At 39.4% G+C, this 23,123-nt stretch overlaps 1 protein-coding gene across 2 annotated transcripts in view; it reads left to right on the top strand.

The window, feature by feature from the left end:
• Positions 1-23,123, top strand: part of LOC140458133 (voltage-dependent L-type calcium channel subunit alpha-1C-like) — a 703,829-nt gene that overhangs the window by 464,222 nt on the left and 216,484 nt on the right. For both annotated transcript variants that reach the window (XM_072552243.1, XM_072552244.1), the window contains exons 11-12: positions 12,765-12,791; positions 17,383-17,543. In XM_072552243.1, coding sequence (XP_072408344.1) covers positions 12,765-12,791; positions 17,383-17,543 — 188 coding nt within the window. The remainder of the gene's footprint in view (positions 1-12,764; positions 12,792-17,382; positions 17,544-23,123) is intronic.

Genomic DNA, 23,123 nt, shown 5'->3' with positions numbered 1-23,123 from the left:
TGTGCAGTTCTGGTCGCCCTGTTCAAGGAAGGATACTATTGAGCTAGGGAGGGTTCAGAAAAGATTTACTAGGATGTTGCTGAGAATGGAGGGTTTCAGAAATAATAATAGATTGGAAGGCTGGGACCTTTTTCACCAGAACCTTGGAGGTTGAGGAATGACCTTATTGAGGTTTGTAAAATCATGAGGGGCATAGCCAAGGTGAATGACAAGGGTATTTTCCTTACATTGGGGGAATTCAAAATTAGGAGGCGTATTTTTAAAGTAACTGGTTGGACCAAACAGTCTGTTTCTATTATGTATGTTTCTATGACTTTATAGCTCAGCTTTTGTCTCAGGTATTGTGAATCCTTTATGAATAATTCTGTTGATGACTAATGAACTGGAACGTATCCCAATAATGAACATAGCAGCGTTGCAATTTCATGCAAAATTTCTCATTTTGTTTTCGAACTATGCCTATACAGCATCTCCTTAGTAGAACAACAAGCATACCTAAGATTCAAAAAATATGCTGGAGATGCAAGTCTCACAGCATTTGGGGAAAGATTAACCTAATTTTCCAACCCACCAACCTCCATAGACAAAGAATCATCATGTGCCATTACTACCTCTTTCAGTTTGATGCAAACATTGCATATATTATCCCCTTCCCTCCGCTGTCAGCATTCTGAAGGGACCACATACTAAATGACACCCTGGTCCACTCCCCTATCACCTCCTGCTGTACCCTCAGTTTAAGGGTCAATAACAAGGAGACACACTTTTAAGGTAAATGATAGGGGGTTTCAAGGAGACTTGAGGAAACTTCCTTTCATCCAAAAGGGTGGTAGATGTGGATTGTTGAGGCAGGTAATGTCACAACCTTTAAAAGTATTTGATAACCATTTGAAATCACAGCCATGTGCCTAGTGCTGAAAAATAGGATTAGTGCAGATTTAGTGTATCTTTGGTAGTACATACTCTATAGGCTAAAGAACCTCATTATACTGTTTGATTATTTGATTCTATGAATGTCGTTGGCATTGATGTGATTTATATGGATTTCTGGAAAGCATTTGGTAAAATGCTGCTCAACAGGTTTGTGGGCAAAGCTATAGCTCAGGGATTAAGAGGGATAGTAGTAATACAGTTATGAAGTTGGCTAAGTAACAGGAGGTAGAGAGTAGTGAATAGAGTAGCGTTTTGATTAAAGAAAGATTTCTAGTTGAGTATAGCATGGTCAGTTTTGTGACTCTTACTCTTCCTGATATATACATTATTGCCTGAACCTTGGTGTGCATGATTCAAATTCAAAATTTGTGGATGATATGAAAATTGGAAACATTGTGAACTGTGAGGATGGCAGTACAGAATTTCAAAAACATTATAAAATTGGTGAAATGGGTGGACAAATGGCAGATGAAATTTAATGCAGTGAGGTGTGAAATAATTAATTTTGATAGGAAAAGCATGGAGAGTCAATAAAAAATAAAATGTGTGATCAAAAATGGAGGCTGAAGCAGATGTATCTGATTTATATATGCATAAATTGTCAAAGATGGCAGGATAAATTAATTGAGCAGTTAACAGAATCTGTAGCATCTTTGTGCTTTATTAAAAGTACATAAAGTAAAAGAGCAAGGTTGCTATATTAGACTTGTCTAGATCACTGGCTTGACCGTGGCTGGATTAATGTTTCCAAGTCTGGATGCTACACTTTAGAAAAGTAAAGGCATTAGAAAGAGTGCAGAAAAGATTTGTAGGAATGTCCATAGTGATGAGGAACTTCTGTTATTTAGATAGATTGAAGAAAATATACAGCTTTTCTTGAGAAAGAGAAAGTTGAGAGGAGATTTTGTTGGAAGTATTTCAAATCATGAAAGGTTTGGTAAGAATTGGTAGGGAAAAGCTATTCCCATTGGTAAAAGGATGAAGAATAATAGGCATAGATTTAGGGTAATTCAAAAAAGAAGCAATAGCGACATGAGGAAAATCCTTTTCGTGCAGTGAATGGTTAAGATCTGATAGGCAGCATCTAAAAGTATGATGGGAACATCAATGCAAACAGGAAAAAAATTGGATTGCAGTCTGAAAAAATGAATGTGCAAGGCTACAGTGAAAAGGTCATAGGCCAGAGTGTGGCACTTGGTAAATTGCTCCTCAGGAAAACTAGTGCAGACATGATAAACTGAGTGGCTTCCTTTTAAGCTGTAACAATTCTGTGAATCTATAAAGAGTTATCAATTATTCTGAAATTTGAACTCACTCTGACCAAATGTTTTTTCTCTTTACTGTAACTATTGTCACTCCCTTTGCTTTTTGTTATTCAGTGTCTTTATTGTTTAGTCTACCCCACCGTTCATTCTATCCCAAATCTTCCCTTTTGTTCCTCTAACTCTCCCCCATCAACAGCATATAACCAATCATTCCTCTAACCACAAATAAAAGTAAAGAACTGTGAATGTTGGAAATCTGAAGCAAAAACAGAAAGGGCTGAACAACCTCAGCAGGTCTGGCAGCACCATTCAAGAGAAAAACAGAGTTAATGTTCAGTGACCCTTTAGGTTACTACAAATGTGCTGCAAAATTTACAAATTAACATTATTTAATCTTAACTCTGATCTATCAACTTAATGTCATAGAAGTGTTATGGTGCAGAAGGAAACCATTTGGCCCATTATGCCTGTACCAGCACTTCAAACAAGCATTGTTATCTTGTCCCAATCACATGCCTTTACCTGAAACTGTTGCACACTATTTCTATATAAATAATCATCTAGTGTCCTCTTGGGCACCTCAATTGAATGTGACTTTATTACATTTCAAGGGATTGCATTCAATACTTTAACAACTCATTGTATGAAAAGGTGTTTTTTTTTTCTCACATCACTGTTGTTTCTTTTACATTTAACTTTAAATCTGTGCCCTTTCATTCTTGTCCCTTTTATGAGCAGGCACAGCTTCTCACTGTCTGCTGTATCCAGTCCACTCATAATTTTGAAAACCTGTCAAATTTCCTTTCAGCCTTCTTTTCTCTGAGCTGGACAGTTCCAGTTTTCTCAATCTACCCTCATAATTTAAGTTCCTTATTCCTCGAACCATTCTTGTAAATTACTTCTGCACTGTCTGCAATGCATTCACACCTTTTCAATAAAGTGATGCCCAGAACTGTACACGCACCTTCACTTGAGGTCTAATAAGTGGCTTGCACAAGTTAAGTTTCACCTTCTTGGTCTTGAACTATCTGCCACTATTAATAAAACCAAGGACACTGTATGCTTTATTAATTGCTCTCTCTCTTTCTGTTCTGCCACTTCTAGTGCACATATATGCTCAGGTCTCTCTTCTTTGGCACTTGTTTAGAATTATAATGTGAGACAAAATTTGTAAGACAATTATCATAGGATCCCTACAGTATGGAAGCATACCATTTGGCTCATTGAATTTACACCAACTCTCCAAAGAGCATTCCACCCAGTTCCACTTCCTTACCCTATCCCTGTGACCATACATTTCCCATGGCTAATCCACCTAGCCTGCAATTCCTGGACACATTCCTCTACACACAGTGGTGTTGGTGCTGTGAGGCAGCAATACTAAACACTGACCCACAGAGCCATGTTGAATCATAAGCAGCTATTTGCTAAAGAAATGAACATAATGGCTGTAATAATCCAGACATGCAATTAATAAATTTTACCTTGGTGGATTAAAGTAAACATTAAATCGGGTATCAGCTAAAATTCTGTTCTGAATAAACTTGAATGAGCATGCAATAAGGAAGTTGAAGCAAAGATGTATAGAACAAATTAGTTAAGGATTAAGATAAATATGAACAACAAACAGTCCATATTAAATATTGTGAATAGTAACTATTGATGTTTTAGACAGACTGACAATTGGACATTTTATTATTTGAAGTTACTAAAACTTCTGAAATGGCCCTTTAAAAACCTGTTTGTTCCATATGGGCTTTACAGAATGCAATGCAAAACATTGCATGGTCCAAGTTTGATCGATATTCAATGAATTGATAATATTAATAATGGCACCAATGATCAATTTGTAGTGTCACTTAGTTTTAGAACATTTTAAATGCTGGGATTTCTGATTTCATTTATATACTGACTATTGAGAAATTTTAAAATTGGATAATAGTTTCATATTAAAAATAATTTTACAAAGTATTAAAAATGTGTATGAGGAATTATATGACATACAAAAAGCAACGAGAAATTCTTTCCAGCCAATGATTTAGCTGACATCAGTGCCTTCATGAACATTGTCTATTGATAAATTGATATCCTCTACTACTTGAGTGCTGCTACCCCTACCGAAATGCTACCCACATTGAACAGGGCAACATTTGGATTATACACACTACACTAGAGAATGTTCCATTTCCAATGAAATTCAGCACTTACCATCACATTAAAAATGTAATCTCTTGACTTCCCTACTATGTATACAACTGCTTCACCAGTGTCTTCATAGTAGAATGCAGGAGCAGTTCTAAGAAGGTACTGTTGATGGTCAAGTGAATTTCTAAAATTACATTGTGCATAATTTACCATTTTGAAACACATTTTGACCAGCATGGTATATCAAATAACTATCAAATTAGTATGCTTTCTTTATTTCCTATCTAATTGTGAAGCAAGATGAAAGTAAGTATAGTGGACATTTGCAAGTAGCATGTTCCCATGTTCCTATCTGATGTTTGAAAGACCCTTTAACTAAACAGATTAGAATCTTGATTTATTTAGTAGTAGTAGAAGAGATTTTTCTCGAAAAAGGAAGATAAACTTGGAAAACTCACTGTAGTCTAATTATTGCTTGAATCCTGACATGCCTCTTTGGTTTACTTAGAGTTTTATTAAGTTTTTGAGAATTTGTTTTGACCTGATTTTTTGGACATCTTGAGAGCATTTTCAGGAATTCCAACTTGGTTTTGCAAGTATAAAGTAAAAACATAGGATAGAATCTTGTTTTTTGTGATTTAGTGTGAGTCAGGCCGAAAAGCAGGAGGTACGTTTACTTCAGGGTGAGGAAAGCTTGTCTCATACAATTGTCCCATTACAGTGGACAAATCCTCAGGTCCGGATGGGATCTATCCCAGGTTACTGAGGGAAGCGAAAGAGGAAATAGTTGAGGCCTTAACAGATTTCTTTTCAGCATCGTTGAACACAGGTGAGATCCTGGAGGACTGGAGAATTGCTAATGTTGTCCCATTGTTTAAGAAGGGTAGCAGGAATAATCCAGGTCGTTATAGACTGGTGAGCCTGATGCCAATGGTAGGGAAGCTGTCGGAAAGAATTCTGAGGGATAGGATCTATTCCCATTTGGAAGAAAATGGCCTTATTAGTGATAGGCAACATGGTTTTGTTGCAAGGAAGATCATGTCTTACCAACTTAATAGAATTCTTTGAGGAAGTGACAAAGTTGGTTGATGAGGGAAAGGCTGTAGATGTCATATATGTGGACTTCTGTAAGGCATTTGATAAGGTGCCCCATGGTAGGCTGATGGGGAAAGTGAAGTCGCATGGGGTCCAGGGTGTACTAGCTAGATGGATAGAGAACAGGCTGGGCAGCAGCAGACAGTGTAGTAGTGGAAGGGAGTTTCTCAAAATGGAGGTGTGACCAGTGGTGTTCCACAGGGATCTGTCTTAGGACTACTGTTGTTTGCGATATACGTATATGATCTGGAGGAAGGTATAGGTGGTTTGATTAGCAAGTTTAGATGACACTAAGATTGGTGGAGTAATAGACATTAAGTGCAGGAGTAGGCCATTTGGCCCTTTGAGCCAGCACCACCATTCATTATGATCATAGCTGATCAGCCACAATCAGTATCCTGTTCCTGCCTTATCCCCACAATTTTTGATTCCACTTTCTTTAACAGCTCTATCCATCTCTTTCTTGAAAATATCTAGAGACTTGGCCTCCACTGCCTTCTGAGGCAGAGCATTCCACATATCCACCACTCTCTGGGTGAAGAAGTTTCTCCTCAACTGTGTTCTAAGTGGCCTACCCCTTATTTATTGCTGTTATTGCTATCCAAATGAATTGTAATTTCATTTCTTATAGTTAACTCCAGCATCTTTTCCACCAGTGACGTCAGGCTGACCGGTCGAGAATTCACTGTGTTCTCTTTTTCTCCCTTCTTGAAAAATGGGACAACATTAGCCACCCTCAAATCTGCAGGAACAGATCCTGAATCGATAGAACATTGGAAAATGATTACCAATGCATTCATGATTTCTAGAGCCACCTCCTTAATTACCCTGGGATGCAGACCATCAGGTCCGAGGGACTTATCAGCCTTCAGACCTAATAGTCTATCCAACACCATTTCCTGCCTAATATAAATTCCCTTCAGTTCATCCATTACCCTCTGACCTTCAGCCACTATTACATCTGGGAGATTACATCAGTGAACACACCTACTAAAATAGAACTCACTAACCATCCCAACAGCTGCTGGGCTCTGACCTCATTTTCAACCAGCTCCTGCCGCTCTCAGGATAGTAAGGCGGACTGTCAGAGACTGCAGCAGAATACAGATAGATTGGAGAGTTGAGCAGAGAAATGGCAGATGAAGTTCAATTCAGGCAAATGTGAGGTAATCAATTTTGAAAGATCTGATTCAAGAGCAAATTATACGGTAAATGGAAAAGCCCTGGGGAAAATTGATGTACAGAGATATCTGGATGTTCAGGTCCATTGTATCCTGAAGGTGACAACGCAGGTCGATAGAGTGGTCAAGAAGGCATACGGCATGCTTTCCTTCATTGGACGGGGTGTTGAGTGCAAGAATTGGCAGGTCATGTTACAGCTGTATAGGACTTTGGTTCAGCCACATTTGGAATACTGCATACAGTTCTGGTTGCCACATTACCAAAAGATTGCAGATGGTTTGGAGAGGGTGCAGAGAAGGTTCACCAGGATGTTGCCTGATATGGAGGGCGCGAGCTATGAAGAGAGGTTGAGTACATTAGGATTATTTTCATTACAAAGACGGAGGTTGAGTGGGGGTCCTGATTGAGGTCTACAGAATCATGAGAGGTGTAGACAGGGTGGATAGCAAGAAGCTATTTCTCAGAGTGGAGGACTTGATTATGAGGGGTCATGGGTTCAAGATGAGGGGAAAAGTTTAAAGAAGATATGCCTGGAAAGTTCTTTACACAGAGGGTGGTGGGTGCCGAGAACGCATTGCCAGCGGAGGTGGTAGAGGCAGGCACAACAGCTTCAATTAAGCCGTATCTGGACAGATATACGAATGGGCAGGGAGCAGAGGGATACAGATCCTTAGAAAATAGGCAACAGGTTCAGATAGAGATCTGGATGGGCACAGGCTTGGAGGGCCGAAGGGTCTGTTCCTGTGCTGCCATTTTCTATTTTCTTTGTTCTTTGTAATTACATTCCTCTCCATTCATTGCATATGCATGCACATCTAAGACCAGAGGCAAAGTGGTTCCACACTTTAACGATGCCTTCCCAGGTGTACTATTTTTTTGTAAGATAGCAACAGGAGGTTATTCAGACAGACAAAGGCAGCCTGGACCAAGGTAGCTACAGAAGGTGCCAGAATCAGCTCATGAGAGCGTAGCTTAAGTGCTGCATGAGGATGTATACCTGCTGTTCTTTGCCAATGTAAGTGCCAGTATCTACTGAATGCTTCATTCTTCTGTGAGTATGAGGGACCATTAAAAGTTTGTCACTTCAGGAGAGTTATTTTTAATCAACCTATTCAGGGATATTAAGATACATCTTTGGATTAGGTGGGGTTTGAATCCAGGTTTCTTGGTTTAGAGGTAGGGTTATCACCAGTGCTTCACAGGAACCCTCCATTCCAGAAAATAGTCATACATAAGGTTGGCAATTCCATCAGAAACATTATGTTCATTGATTATGTCTCAGTTAATTAGAGCTACCAATATTATGCTACTTTCACCACGGTGGTACAGCTCTTAAATATCTGCTGGTTTAACAGTTACGAATGAAAAAGTTACAACCTTCAGCTCAGATACATTCAGGTTACTTTTCAACTAGGAGAAATTACACATTTGATATGTTTTCAACAAGCATTGCATGGGACAAGGAAACAGCCATAAAAGGTATTTACACAAAAGAACACTTCAGACATATCTCGTCACAGAATTCATTAAGAATTTTTTTCTCCTCAGATACCCAAAACCACATTCTTCTTGCCAATGGCATAGAGATAATGTCACTTGACAAGTAATCAAGAGCCCCAGGCTCTTTGTGCGATATAGCTGATTGTGTCAGGGGACACAAGTCAGAATTCCACCATGATAGATGCTGAACTTTCAATCCAATAAAAATTTAGAATTAATAACTATTCTAATGGTGACCACCTAACTATTCTCAGTTAGCCATAACTGGTTTACCAATGCCCTTTGGAGAAGGAAATCTGCTGGCCTTTCCTCTTTTGACCTACATGTGACTCCAGAGCCACAACAATGTGCCTGCTTCTTATCTGCCATTTGAAATAGCCTCTCAAGCCACTACACAGTCGAAAGAATTCTAAAAAAACCAAACAGATCACCTGCAATTGATGCAGCCATGGAAACCCAGCCTTATTGACCTTGCAAAGCCCTCATTGATAGCATCTGGGAGAATTGTCTCATAGTCCAGTCAAATAAACCCTAACATAATCATGCCTACAGAATCATATGTTATAAACAATGTGATAGACACCAACATCACACCCATAACAACAGTATTGCATAGCCTCAGTATCCCCCCAAAATGTGTCTTACTGCAACCCCAAAAATCCATATACTTCAGTTTGAGGCAATAGTTGTCATTGTGCGCCCTCACCTGTCTGCAGTGTCTTTGCTGGGTTGCCAGCCATCTGATTGAATCGCAGTTTTTGTAGGTGGGCATAGCTGTCTTTAACAGAATGCCATCCCTGCTGGAAGCTGCCTAATAAATGCTACTGACCAAATGCAACCAAGGTTCCACTGACAATCAGCACAAGTTCCCCTATTCCGTCACTTTGATGCAAGCAGCAGGTTGGTGTTGCTACCAGAAAATAGGATACATACTGGAAGCTTAGGCAACGATATAGCACTCAAAACAAGGAGATGCATGGATGAATCTGTGTCTCATACTCTCTTATGTTGACAACTAAGTTATATTTAGCTTACTTTTCAACCTCAAATTTTATAATAAATATTTCAGTTATCAGTTTTCCTATTTCTGTATTTGAAGAATGATCTCATTAACCATTTGAGTTTAAAATTTACAATACTTTATCTTCCATTATCGTTTTTGAAGAGAGAGACATGCCATTTGAGTTTTAATCTGTCTTTTCAAACATTAGCAATGAAAATGAATGTCCATACAGGAAAGAATTTTAGCAGATTATTAAACTAAGTGTAGTCAAATCAATTGTTGAGCAGTTTCTAGTACTTATATGGCCTTATATTCTAAAACTCTAATTTGACATTGTAAAGGTGATATTGAGCTCATTTGGGCTTAATCAGCAATCTATCAGTTGTACATGGGGACAGTTATGGTTTTATGATAAAGTAATGGGAAGCGGGTCTGATGGCAGTGTTATGTTGGGGTTACTTTTATAGAATGCGATTGGGTTGAAGCATATTCCTCACTGTCACAGGTGATAAAATTGATGGACGACTCACCAATTTTAAATTTGACTGCCCTGCAGTGATAATACAGATTATGGTCTTAATTACCTGAGAGAGTGTAACTGCCATCCCTCTTACTTCTGATGCTTCAGGGACTATTAATAGCAGTGACCGCTGGTACACGCAGTACCAGGAACGATCAGAGACCCTCATGAGTAGCTTGAGTTTTAGAAGCCGAAGTGGGTGATACAAAGTGAGGGCTCCCCCTATTCACAAAAGAAGTAACCTCCTTTCTTGCCAGCTTTTAGCTCGAGCTGTTAAAGTTGATGGTTGGCTGACTTTTCTTTTAAACCTTCCCTAGTCAAAGAGTTGGAGTGAGATACATTTATGGCCATTAATGTCAACAAAACGACCTCAATCATCCTAAGGTTGATTTTACCTTTTACCTAACCTCGACCTACCCACTGTAATATGAGGGACAGCTCAGGGTTGGGAAAGAAGATATTGGACAGGTCACCTATTTAATTTGTATGCATACTTGCTTTCTAATATGCTGGCAAGAGACCATAGTTTACTACTGAGTTTATGCCTTAGCTCATCAGTATGGAAAAGTATATTTAAGTAAGATAATTCCAGACTGAAAATAAAAGGGAATCATGGGAGTGCTGTAGTCAAGTCTAACAATTAGTTAAAAAACAGCATTGATGAAGTACATGAGCACTTTGCCCTCAATCTCCACTTATTTGGAACTGGTATATATTATAGTCATTCACAGAAAAGAAATATGGTGATAAATATAATGTCAAGATATCAGGCAGTTAGAAGTTGATTGAATAGTTTTTCTATTCTTAAAGTACGATGATGGACGCTAAAGAGACTGATTCATAAGATGGCAAGACTGATGTATGAAGAGAGATTGGATTCGCTAGGAGTGTGGAAGAATGAGGAGGAATTGCATAATAACCTATAAAATTTTAATAAAGGGGGCATCAATTTATGACTGAGTTGAGAAGCTTCTTTACTCAGAGGGTTGAGAGTCTTTGGAATTCGTCACAGAAAGCTGAGGTAGATTCTTGATTATTAGGGGAATTAGGGATTACAGGGAACATGCAGTAAAGTCAATGTGAGTAATGACAGAGCAAGCACAAGGGGCTGGACAGCCTATTCTTGTTCCTATTTCTTATAGTCTTATGGACTAGACTCAATAAATGCAGGAAGGATGTTCAAATTAGCCCAGAGTCCCAAAACAGGGGTCACAGTTTAAGGATACAGGGTAGGCAATTTAGAACTGAAATGAGAACAAATCTCTTCACTCAGAGTGGCAAACCTGTGGAATTCTCTGCTACAGAAAGTGACTGAAGTCAAAATATTAAATATTTTCAAGAAGGAATTAGATATGGGTTCTCAGTGCTCAAAGTATCAAAGGTTGTGGGGAGAAAGCAGAAACATGGTACTGAGTTGTATGATTAGCCATATGGAATGGCGGAGCAGGTCTGAAGGGCCAGAAGGGCCAGGCCTATTCCTGCAACAATTTTCTATGTTTCTATGTAAGGAAGGTTAACAAGGAACCTCTTGTTATTTTTAGTTAGTTGATTAAGCAGATCACCAATATCACAGAGAGATGACCTGCTTCAAGGCCTGTTTCATTACCTGGCATTGAACTGACTCTTCTTTCACTTCTTCCTCACATTTACCCAATTTTTCACCATTTGAGGATCTGCCTTCTTGATGCTGTATCCCCTCTGATTCTAATTGTCTTTTAATACCCAGGTTATCCATCAGTGTTTCTAAACCACATGCCCATAGATCTCTGGGGTTCAGTTGAAACTTTCTAGAGTTCTGTAAAGTAGATAAAAAGTAGATCTCCCAAGTAGATAAAAGAGAGAAAAACACATAGGGAAAGATAAAAAGAAGCATTCCACCCACTCTGTGTAAATAAATGATACTGTTAATCCACTTAGAGTAGCTGGCAAGATTTCTAATCTAGAATATTTTACTTTCTTCAGAGTGATAGCTATCTCAAAGAAATACTTTTTAGTGGGGAGTCTCACACTTTATTTTAGTAAATGTGTCCACTACTTTTTTTCATTTATATAATTGATTTGGATGCGAGCATAAGAGGTATAGTTAGTAAGTTTGCAGATGACACCAAAATTGGAAGTGTAGAGGACAGCGAAGAGGGTTACCTCAGATTACAACAGGATCTTGACCAGATGGGCCAATGGGCTGAGAAGTGGCAGATGGAGTTTAATTTAGATAAATGTGAGGTGCTGCATTTTGGGAAAGCAAGTCTTAGCAGGACTTATACACTTAATGGTAAGGTCCTGGGGGGTGTTGCTGAACAAAGGGACCTTGGAGTGCAGGTCCATAGTTCCTTGAAAGTGGAGTCACAGGTAGATTGGATAGTAAAGAAGCCGTTTGGTATGCTTTCCTTTATTGGTCAGAGTATTGAGTACAGGAGTTGGGAGGTCATGTTGCAGCTATATAGAACATTGGTTTGGCCACTTTTGGAATATTACTTGCAATTCTGGTCTCCTTCCTATCGGAAAGATGTTATGAAACTTGAAGAGGTTCAGGAAAAATTTATAAGGCTGTTGCCAGGGTTGGAGGATATGAGCTACAGGGAGTGGTTGAATAGGCTAGGGCTGTTTTCCCTGCAGTGTCGGAGGCTGAGGGGTGACCTTATAGAGGTTTACAAAATCATGAGGGGCATGGATAGGATAAATAGATAAAGTCTCTTCCCTGTGGTGGGGGAGTCCAGAACTAGAGGGCATAGGTTTAGGGTGAGAGGGGAGAGATATAAAAGAGTCCTGTGCAACCTTTTCACACAGAGGGTGGTACGTGTATGGAATGAGCTGCCAGGGCAAGTGGTAGAGGCTAGTACAATTGCAACATTTAAAAGGAATCTGGATGGGTATATGAATAGGAAGGGTTTGGAGGAATATGGGCCAGGTGGGACTAGATTGGGTTGGGATGTCTGGTCAGCATGGACAAGTTGGACCAAAGGGTCTGTTTCCATGCTGTACATCTCTATGACTCTATAAATGAGGAGACCAGGTGAGAGGCCAGTGATTGCTAAGATACATGCCATTCATCCTGTTTGATTAGCTAGTCTCCTATTGAGAGGAGATTTCAAACAACAAATTGTTTTCTTTTTTGTTCCAGGCATCGAATTTCCAAGTCCAAGTTCAGGTCAGTTAACACCTAATATATTTGATACAATCTTTACTTTTAATCATTTCTATTTACAGTAATATTCCTGTTGCGAGCATTAATTCAAAAGTCTTTGTCTACTTGTAAAGACAATAAGCATTATTTAAGATGATTTTTGCATCTTCTGTTTTTATAGAATTATTATCAGTGTCATTTAAGAAAAATTGCATGCACAACAAAATTGGTTTCATGTTGCAATACCATTTACATAAATGCTATTAAACATGGCTGTAACTTGAAAGTTATGTAATGATTGTAGCAATAGAAATCAATAGGAACTCCTCAATCAGAGAAATATTTTATTTGCATCTACCTATCTACCCCATTAAGTATTTTATAGGTTTTAATCAGGTCACCTCTCATTCTTAAAAACTCTAGAGGAATAAGAGAATGATCAGGGAGAAGGTAGGACCAATCAGGGATAGCGGAGGGAATGTGTGTGTGGAGTCTAAGCAGATAGGGGAAGCCCTAAATGAGTTTTTTGCTTTGGTTTTCACCAAGGAAAGGGAACTTGTTGCAAATGACAACATAGAGGAGCTGGGATACAGTCTTGACCAGATCAAGATTGATGAAGATGATGTGCTAGAAATTTTGGAAAACATTAAGATTGATAAGTCCCCAGGGCCAGACCAGATTTGTCCGACGCTGCTCCGGGAAGCAAGAAAGGAGGTTGCTAAGCCGCTGGCGAGGATATTTGTCCTCACTCTCCACGGGAGTCGTACCAGAGGATTGGAAGGAAGCAAATGTTGTTACACTTTTCAAGAAGGGTAATGAGAAATCCCTGGCAATTACAGACCAGTCAGTCTCACATCTGTGGTCAGCAAAGTTGTCGAAAGAATTCTGAGGAACAGGATTTATGACTATTTGGCAAAGCATAGTGTGATTAAAGGCAGTCAGCATGGCTTTGTGAGGGGCAGGTCATGCCTTATAAATCTTATTGAGTTCTTTGAGGAGGTGTCAAGACAGGTCGATGATGGTCGAGCAGTGGATGTGGTGTATATGGATTTCAGCAAGGCATTTGATAGGGTTCCCCATGGTAGGCTCAGTCATAAAGTCAGGAAGTACGGGATGCAGGGAGATTTGGCTATCTGAATTCAGAATTGGCTGGCTGACAGAAGGCAGAGAGTGGTTGTAGATGGAAAGTATTTTGCCTGGAAGACAGTGTTGAGTGGGGTCTCGCAGGGCTCTGTCCTTGGGCCTCTGCTTTTTGTAGTTTTTATAAATGATTTGGATGAGGAGGTTGAGCAGTGGGTTAATAAATTTGCAAAGGTTGGAGGTGTCGTTGATAGTATAGAGGGCTACTGCAGGCTGCAGCGCGACATAGACAGGATGCAGAGCTGGGCTGGGAAATGACAGATGGAGTTCATCCTGGATAAATGCAAAGTGATGCATTTTGGAAGGTTGAACTAGGATACTGAATATAGGATTAAAGACAGGATTCTTGGCAATGTGGAGGAACAGAGGGATCTGGGTGTGCAAGTATATAGATCCCTCAAAGTTGCCACCCAAGTGGATAGGTTTGTTAATAAAGCATATGGTGTTTTGGCTTTCATTAACAGGGGTATCGAGTTTAAGAGCCGTGAGGTTTTGCTGCAGCTCTACAAGTCCCTGGTGAGACCATACTTGGAATATTGTGTCCAGTTCTGGTCGCCCTAGTATAGGAAAGATACAGAGGCTTTGGAGAGGGTGCAAAGAAGGTTTACCAGGATGCTGCCTGGACTGGAGGGCTTGCCTTATGAAGAAAGGTTGAATAAGGTCGGATTTTTCTCTCTTGAGAGAAGGAGGAAAAGAGAAAACCTGATCGAGGTATACAAAATAATGAGAGGAATAGATAGTCAATAGCCAGAGATTTTTCCCCAGGACAGGATTGACTGGTTCGAGAAGTCATAGTTTGAAGATATAAGGAGGAAGGTATAAAGGAGACATCAGAGGTAGGTTCTTTACGCAGAGAGTTGTGAATGCATGGAATGCGTTGCCAGCTGAGGTGGTGGAAGCGAAGTCACTGGGGACATGCACATGCACATGGATAGCAGTGAGTTGAGGGATGTGTAGGTTAAGTGACTATATTTTACATTAGGATTAAGTCTCGGCACAACATCGTGAGCCTAGGGCCTGTTCTGTGCTGTACTTTTCTATGTTCTATGTTCTAATACAGACCCAGTTTGCCCAATCTCTCTTCGTAGAACAACCCCACTATCCTGGGAGCCTTTGTAACATTCCCTCTCTGACAATATTATCTTTCCTGAGATAAGGAGACAAAAATTGCACACTACATCTGATATGGTCTCACCAAGCTCCTCTGCAAAGATTTCACTTCTCCTGTACTCAGATAACTTTCATACTTTGACCAGTAGCAATAGGTAATATCCTAGCACTTAAAGTTCAGAAGTAATCTTGTCTTCTTTTTTAAAAATCCTTTTACCACCATTGATTTTGGCGAAGTGTCTACCGTGCTATTGTCAGTGTTTCCACTCTGTTACTGGGCTGAACACCCCATTTAGTAACTGTGATACAGCCATTTGATCTGAAATGATTTCCAGCCACCATCTTCCTTTCAGTACCTACTGTTTCTTCAACCAAGTGCTTCAATCTCAATCTTGATCCAGTACATCTCATTAAACTAATAACCTATCAACAACACCTCTCCCCATTCCATATGGTGTTCCAACCTCCTAGCACTATTCCCATCACAAACATTCTTCTGACTCCTGAGTGACTATGCACAAAACTGTAAAGGGTTAGTTTGTATTATTCAGAGGATTTCTCACTAGTTAATGATTGAGTAAGGCAGAACACAAAAGTGACTTTTGAATTTAAAAAAAAATTAATTGTCTGTATCTTATAGCCAATTGTAAATTCTCATTTATTTTCTAATATGAATAAAGAAATATTGCCCTGAGCCTAAAGAGCCAAATGTTGTTTATACTCTTAACAATTGTCATTCCAATATTAACAAATGAACTGACTGTGTGGTGTGAATACATAATATGCTGAAATTGAGTCATTAACAAAATTATGATGTTGTTTAAGGTATTTTAACAAGCTATTAAAAGCTTGCTTTGCAACATATCAATGCATTGCAGGTTGACATGTAAGATCATTTGACAGGTCTAGGTATGTAATTAACTTTAAGATATCTTGTTAGTATGTAATTTTTTTTAATTAATGGCATTATCAGCTGCTTGTAGTATATGTGGCAGGAATGCTAATTTCTGTTCAAAGTCACATAGCAACCATGTGTCACCTATCCTCTGAGAACGTCCTACTGTGACCTAATTATGTACGAGACTCAAAATAAGAGGTTTGTGGTGTGCTGGTAAACAAGTCAATGAGTGACACCAACCATAATAACCTTTCAGTTTGGCAGTCATTGGAGTTTTATCCTGGTTAATACTGCAGCATTATCACATCATGCAAATAAATTGCATTTTCCAAGCTACTATTTCAAAAATATTTTGAAGTATTTGATTTTTTTTTGCTCTACTACTTTTTTGATAACTTTTCACCCTGCAGCACACCAAATGCATTTTTCTAATTTGTTTTTCACAGAGTGTGGGTGTCACTGGCTGTGTCAGCATTTATTGCCCATCCCTAATTTGCCTTGAAAAGGAGGTGTTGAAAAGTTAATTTCTTAAAACTTTGCAGCATATGTCGTGAAGATATACCAATAAAATACACATTTTAGCAACAGTGAAGAAATGACAATTTGGATCCAAGATAGCATGGAGGGTGACTTTGAGATGGGAACTTTCAGGTGGTAGTGTTCCTATGGATCTACTGTCCTTGTTCTTTGAGCCAGTTAAGGTCAGGATTTAAGGTGTTATGTAAGGAGCTTTGTTTGCCACGATACATCTTACAATACACACTGCTGCCATTGTGCATCAGTAATAGATTAAGTAAATATTTAAAATTTAAATGAATATTTAAGTGCTATTTATGTTTAAAAGGTATCCAGTAATGATATTATTTGATTACTAATAACTGTGTAAGTATGGGTCAATTTGTCTTGCCTCTGGTTGTACCTTATTCCAAAATGCTGCACCAATTCGCCTGCCAATGAGAAGTACTTATTCATATTTCAGAAGTCTAGTAGCATAACTGAATGTTGCAACCCTTCACTGGAAAGTAACTCGAAATTTAAATTTTATTTTTTTGTCATCCTTTGTTAGAATATCTTACTTTCTTTCACTTTCACCTTTGCTTACAATGGACTGACCAAGGTGTCCAACTTATTATGTAAAAATTGTAAGTATGTCTCTCTGGGGTTGGTTTCCACCATCAAACATGGTTTGTAATCTGGTGGAGTGGATCAACCATTTCTTTGTAGAACCCACTGGATTTTTATTACATAGATTCAGACAATTTTTAAAATGAGATTAGTGATCAGATAGTGACCATAATAATCCAACCCTTTTGATCAATGATACAGCAGATATGTTGTGCCTTAGTCAGCCCTACTTTTTCTGTATACTTTTTCTCCTTCATCAAGTGTCACTTTTTAGTTCAAGAAATTGTGAAATAAGCCAGGGAATGCTTTCTACATTTTCACTCATGTTTTTGTTTGTTGCAGTCGATATTGGCGAAGATGGAACCGATTTTGCAGGAGAAAATGTAGAGCTGGAGTGAAATCTAGTGTGTTTTATTGGCTTGTAATATTTCTTGTTTTCCTCAACACCCTCACTATTGCCTCCGAACACTACAACCAGCCTGAATGGCTTACTCTAGTTCAAGGTAATACCAAAGAGGAATGAAAATGTTAGCATGCTGTTTTGTGTATAATGATGGTATCCCAATCCAGCAAAATTTTCTTCATATCAGTAATTTCCTATGCATATTGTACATAAAAGCTATGACATCTGAGTCAGGATTTTTTTAAAAAAATCAATAAGAAGGAAAAAAATCTTTTTATTAGTTGATGTCCTATGACATTAAGCAGTAAGGTGGAGAATATGGTCTTATTCGCATTTATCTCCTGCTAGAATAGCACAGTTACTTGGGGGATGAAGAGGAAGATGCAGTGTCAAAGAGTGTCCATAATTTGCAAGGATGTCAGCAAGGCCACCTCAAACGTCAATGTACTCATTAGGTTGGCTTGTATACAAAAGCTACTCTGATCCAAGTGTTGCAGACAGGAACTAGAAGTTCTGCCAATGTAAGGATCCCAATCCCAGAACAAATTCAATTCCTGGACTCTGCATATTCACAGTTATATGCAGTAATCCAAAAGTTATTTTCAACCATTTTACATTTCCCCATGGAGTGCTCTTTTGAAGATGCCTCAGACTGCTGTAAAGTAGAAATTATTGGTGAGACCCTTTCCTTTTACATTATTGGTCTCCCTATAAAACCCTTGAAAGGATCACAGCTTGTTAATGTAATGTAACTGAGCTTTCATTCTGTATGTGTATATTACTGAAAAGCTTTAGTTCTCAAATACAAATTTGGTATTCATGGAATGTAAAACATCTCCAAGATGATAAATATGATATTTTTTAATTGATCATGATATTTCATCAATTTGTGGGTGATAACCAAGGATCTGTATCTCTGCCCAGATGGACATGATAATGTCTGTCCTCCATCTTTCAAGGAGAACTGACTATAACTGTCTCTGCTTACATCAATGCCTCCAGCTCATTCACGCAATGCTTTACTTTATACCACCCATTCTAAGATGATTTGAGAACTCATTGAGATGAGGTGCCTGCACTGGTGGAAATTGTACTCCAGTGAAGTCAAGATGCAGACTGCCATGCTTCATCTTCTGGGAACAGCTTCCTCCCTGCAGACACAGCCTCTACTCCACAGCTGACCCCATGAAGACATAAGTAGTGAGTCACAAGGATGCATCTCCATCAGCAGATGCTTCTGTCAAATTGAATCGTGAAAATACAGTTGGTGTATTAGCATACCACTGACTGAGGTGAGATTTGTAAACCTTTTATCTGGGTATTTTGAGATAATTTCACCTTGTCCTTGACAGATTTCTATCTCCCATTGTCCACTCTAGGTTACAGCACAAAAGGAAGCCATTCAGCCCAGCCTATTATATATGTACGAGCTCCCTGACAGAGTAATTCCTTCCAGCCATGCCACTTCCCCCTCTCCATTGCACTGGACCATCTTTATCTTCAAGTAATCATCCAATTCCAACATAAAATGCCTTGAACAAACCTACTTCCATTTCACTGTTGGGCAGTGCATTGCAGATACTAACTAATTGCTGTGTGTAAAAGGTCATCCTCATGTTATTATTGCTTCTTTTGCAAATCAAACACATACTTGTGCCAACTGCATAAGAAGTAAAGAAAGCAGCATGCAACAGAGAAAGCTAAGTGATTCCACAACCACCAGAGCAGATCTAAACTCTGCCATCCTGCTACATTTAATTGCAAATAGTGGTAGATGCTTAAGCACCTCACTGGAGGCAGGAGCACCACTAATATTCCCATCTTCAATGACTGGGAAGCCCAGCACACCAGCAAAAATGTCAAGGGTGAAGCATTTGCAAATATCCTTGACTAGAATGTTGAGAGGATGATTAATCTGGGCCTTCTCCAGAGGTTTGCAGCATCACAGCTGACAGAATTCTGCCAAATCAATCTATTCCCAGAGGTTTGCAGCATCACAGCTGACAGAATTCTGCCAAATCAATCTATTCCATGTGATATAAAGAAAGAGCTAATGGCATGGATTAATGCAAAGGCTTTGGGCCCTGACAATTTTCCAGCAAAGTATTAAAGACTTGTGCTTCAGAATTTGCTACACCACAAGTCAAGTTGCTGCAGAAGAGTTACAACATTGGCATCTGTCCAACGATGAGGAAAATTGTTCAGGTACTTCCTATCCATTAAAAGTAGAAAACCAACTTGGCCAATTATCACCCCATCAATCTACTTTAAATTATTTAAAGGTGTCTTTGTCGGTGCTGACCAGTGGCAGATACTCAAAAATAATATGTTCACTAACAGTCAGTTTGGGTTCCACCAGGCCAACTCGGGTCTGATTTCATTACAGTTTTGGTGCAGACATGGACAAAATAGCTGAGTTCAAGAGAGCAGTGAGCATGGTTGTACTTGATATCAATGTAGCATTTGACCAAATATAGCAATAAAGGAGCTTTAGCAAAACCACAATCAGTAATTGGAGTCCATTGTTTCGAGCCATATCAAGCACAAAGAAGGATTGTTGTGATTAGTGAAGATCTAGTCATCTCTGTCACAGGGCATTGTTTCAAGTCACAGAGGAATTTTATTATGAGGAGCGTTTGATTAGGTTGGGCTTCTACTTAATAGAGTTTAGAAGGATGCGAGGACGCCTTCATGAAACAGCAAGATTTTTAGGGCCTTGACATGATAGATACAGTGAGATTATTTTTCCCTTTGGGCGAGTCTAGGACCAGATGGTGTATTATCAGAGGAAGTGGGGGTCAACCAATTAAGACAGCAATGAGTAGGAATTTCTTCTCTAAGAGAATGATGAATCTAGAATTCTTTACCATAGGTGGCTGTTAAGGCTGGGTCATTAAGTGTATTTAAGGCTGAGATAGACAGAGTTTTAATCAGTAAGTGAATCAAGGGTTATAGAAATAAAGCATGTATGTAGAGTTGAGGATTATCAGATCAGCCATCATCTAACTGAATGGCACAGTGAATTTAGTGGGCCTAATGCTCTGAACAGGTGGCTCAGTGGCACTGTTGCCTCATAGCACCAGGTGCCCGGGTTTGATTCCAGCCTCCGGCGACTGTCTGTGTGGAGTTTGCACATTGTCCCCGTGTCTGTGTGGGTTTCCTCCAGGTGCTCCGGTTTCCTCCCAAAGTCCAAGAATGTGCAGGTTAGGTGGATTCGTCATGCTAAATTGCCCATAGAGTCAGGTGCATTAGTCAGGGGGAATGGGTCTGGATGGACTACTCTTCGGAGGGTCGGTGAGGACTAGTTGGGCTGAAGGGCCTGTGTCCATACTGTAAGGAATCTAATCTAGTCCTATTTTTTGTGATCTTAGAAGTCACATAAGTGCCAGGTAATGATCATCTCCAGTGAGGGAGAATTCAGTCATCATCTCTTGATATTTAGTGACATTACTATTACTGAATCCTCCATTAAAGATTCTTCCCATTGACTAGAAAGTGAACTTGACCAGGTACATAAGTATTTTGCCTTAAAGAACAGGTGAGAGATTTGGAGTAAAAGCCAAAATTACAGCAGAAACTCAGCAGGTCTGGCAGCATCTGTGAAGAAAAAAACAGAGTTAACATTTTGACTCCAAAGTATTATTTTCCTTGGGTTCTAAAGAAAGGTTTTCAAACTCAAAACATTAATTCTGTTTTTAACTCTCCACAGACCTGCTGAGTTTCTCCAGGATTTTGTGACTTCATTTCAGAATTCCCACAGGTGCAGTATTTTAATTTTATCAAATGCTGAGAATTCTGCTTGAGTCCTCAAAGTCTGTATACACAAGAGAAGCATGCATTATGACGGAATCCTGTCTGCTTGCTTGGATAGGTACACCTCCAAAAACACTAAAGAAGCTTGAGACCATCAAGCAGCTTGCTTGATCAACATCCCATGCAACACCTGCAGCATCAATCCCCAACGCCCCCCCCCCTACCACCATTGATGCACAGCGGCAGCTGTGTATGCTATCTACAAAATACACTGCAGCAACTAATGAAGGTTCCTTAAAAAGCATCTTACAAACCCATGAACTCTACAACCTGGAAGGATAAGGATACCTGATACATGGGAACACCACCAGCAAGATGCTTCCCTCCAAGATCAGACTATCTTGACTTTATCATCATTCCTTTGCTGTCACTGGGTCAAATTCCTGAAACTCCCTCTCCAATGCAACATAGACTTCAACAGTTCAAAAAGTGTTTTGCCACTACTTTCTCAAGAACAATTAGAGATAACCAATAAAACTTCTATATCCAATAAATAAACTAACAACAAAGCTTCAGCATAGCTGTTTCCAGGTGCATTCTCAATGGACATGCCTCACAAATCAGAACTGACTTGTCAACCAGTCCACATGTCCCCTTCTGGGGGAGTGGTCACCTAGACCTGCAATGGAGCACCTTTATTGGACTGCTCAGCAGCTGGCTTGGATTTGTAAATACATTCAAGCATGACATCACAGGGAAGTCGTAAGTAGATTAGTTGTTGCGTAGTTCTATTAGGAACTCCAGTAATTTTAAAATATTTAAATCTATAAAGTAGTACAATTAAAGTAAATGTTTTGAGGTAGAGGAGAGAGAGAGACCTGATTTGTGAATAATGGGGAGGAATTTCTACTTTCTACTAATCTGTAGTTTGTAATTTGTAGTATAAGACTAAAACTAAAATAAATAAAGTATAAGATCAAGATGTAATAGGGCAACACAGTCAAGTGGAGTGCCCGTCGGTGGTATGTTGGGAGTCATGGACATCACAGGTGAAAGTGAGGACTGCAGATTAGAATCGAGAGTGTGGTGCTGGAAAATCATCGCAGGCCAGGCAGCATCCGAGGAGCAGGAGAGTTGACATTTTGGGCAAAAGCCTGATGAATAGTTTCTGCCCGAACGTTGACTCTCCTGCTCCTTGGATGATGTCTGACCTACTGTGCTTTTCCAGCACCGCACTCTCGATTCACATGATCCTGATGAGACCCCCATGTCTAAGAAATACCACCAGCTGAACAAGGTTGAGCTCTGAGTAGGAGTTAGAGTCACTGAGGAGTTCATCTGTGAGTCAAAAAAACTGTATAGACAGCACATTCAGAAAGATGATTGCACCACAACTTAGAGTCAAGCAGGTGGATAGGGAATTGGTGAATACCATGGTGTCTGCAAAATAGTACAGATGTCCCTAGAGACCTTATTCACTAACCGGTTTTCTGTTCTTGATACTAGTGAAGGAAACAGCTCCTGGAGGAGTGCAACAGGAGCCAGGCATGTGGCACCGAGAGTGACCTAGTTTTACAGAGGGAAGGAAGAAAAGTGGAAGTGTGGTATTGATATGATTCTTTTGCAATACAGTTAGAAGTTTCTGCAGAAATTGATGTGACTGGAGGATGGTATGTTGGCTTCTTACTGCTGAGATAAATGATATCACAGAACAGCTGCAGCACATGCTTCTGGAAGTTGGTCTATATTGGTACTAAAGACTAAAGAAGGGGGATGCAATCCTGTAATCAGAATATGTGGAAAATTAGCAAGCACAACTTCTAAAGTTGTGATCTCCAGATTATTCCCCAGTGCCACATGAGTACAGAAATAGGAAGATAAAAAAAGTTGAATGCTGCATGAGAGAGGCTTTAGATTTCTGGGACAC

This window comes from Chiloscyllium punctatum, chromosome 32, assembly GCF_047496795.1.
Source record: "Chiloscyllium punctatum isolate Juve2018m chromosome 32, sChiPun1.3, whole genome shotgun sequence".
Classification (NCBI taxonomy): domain Eukaryota; kingdom Metazoa; phylum Chordata; class Chondrichthyes; order Orectolobiformes; family Hemiscylliidae; genus Chiloscyllium; species Chiloscyllium punctatum.
This window is presented reverse-complemented; position numbering and strand designations above follow the sequence as displayed.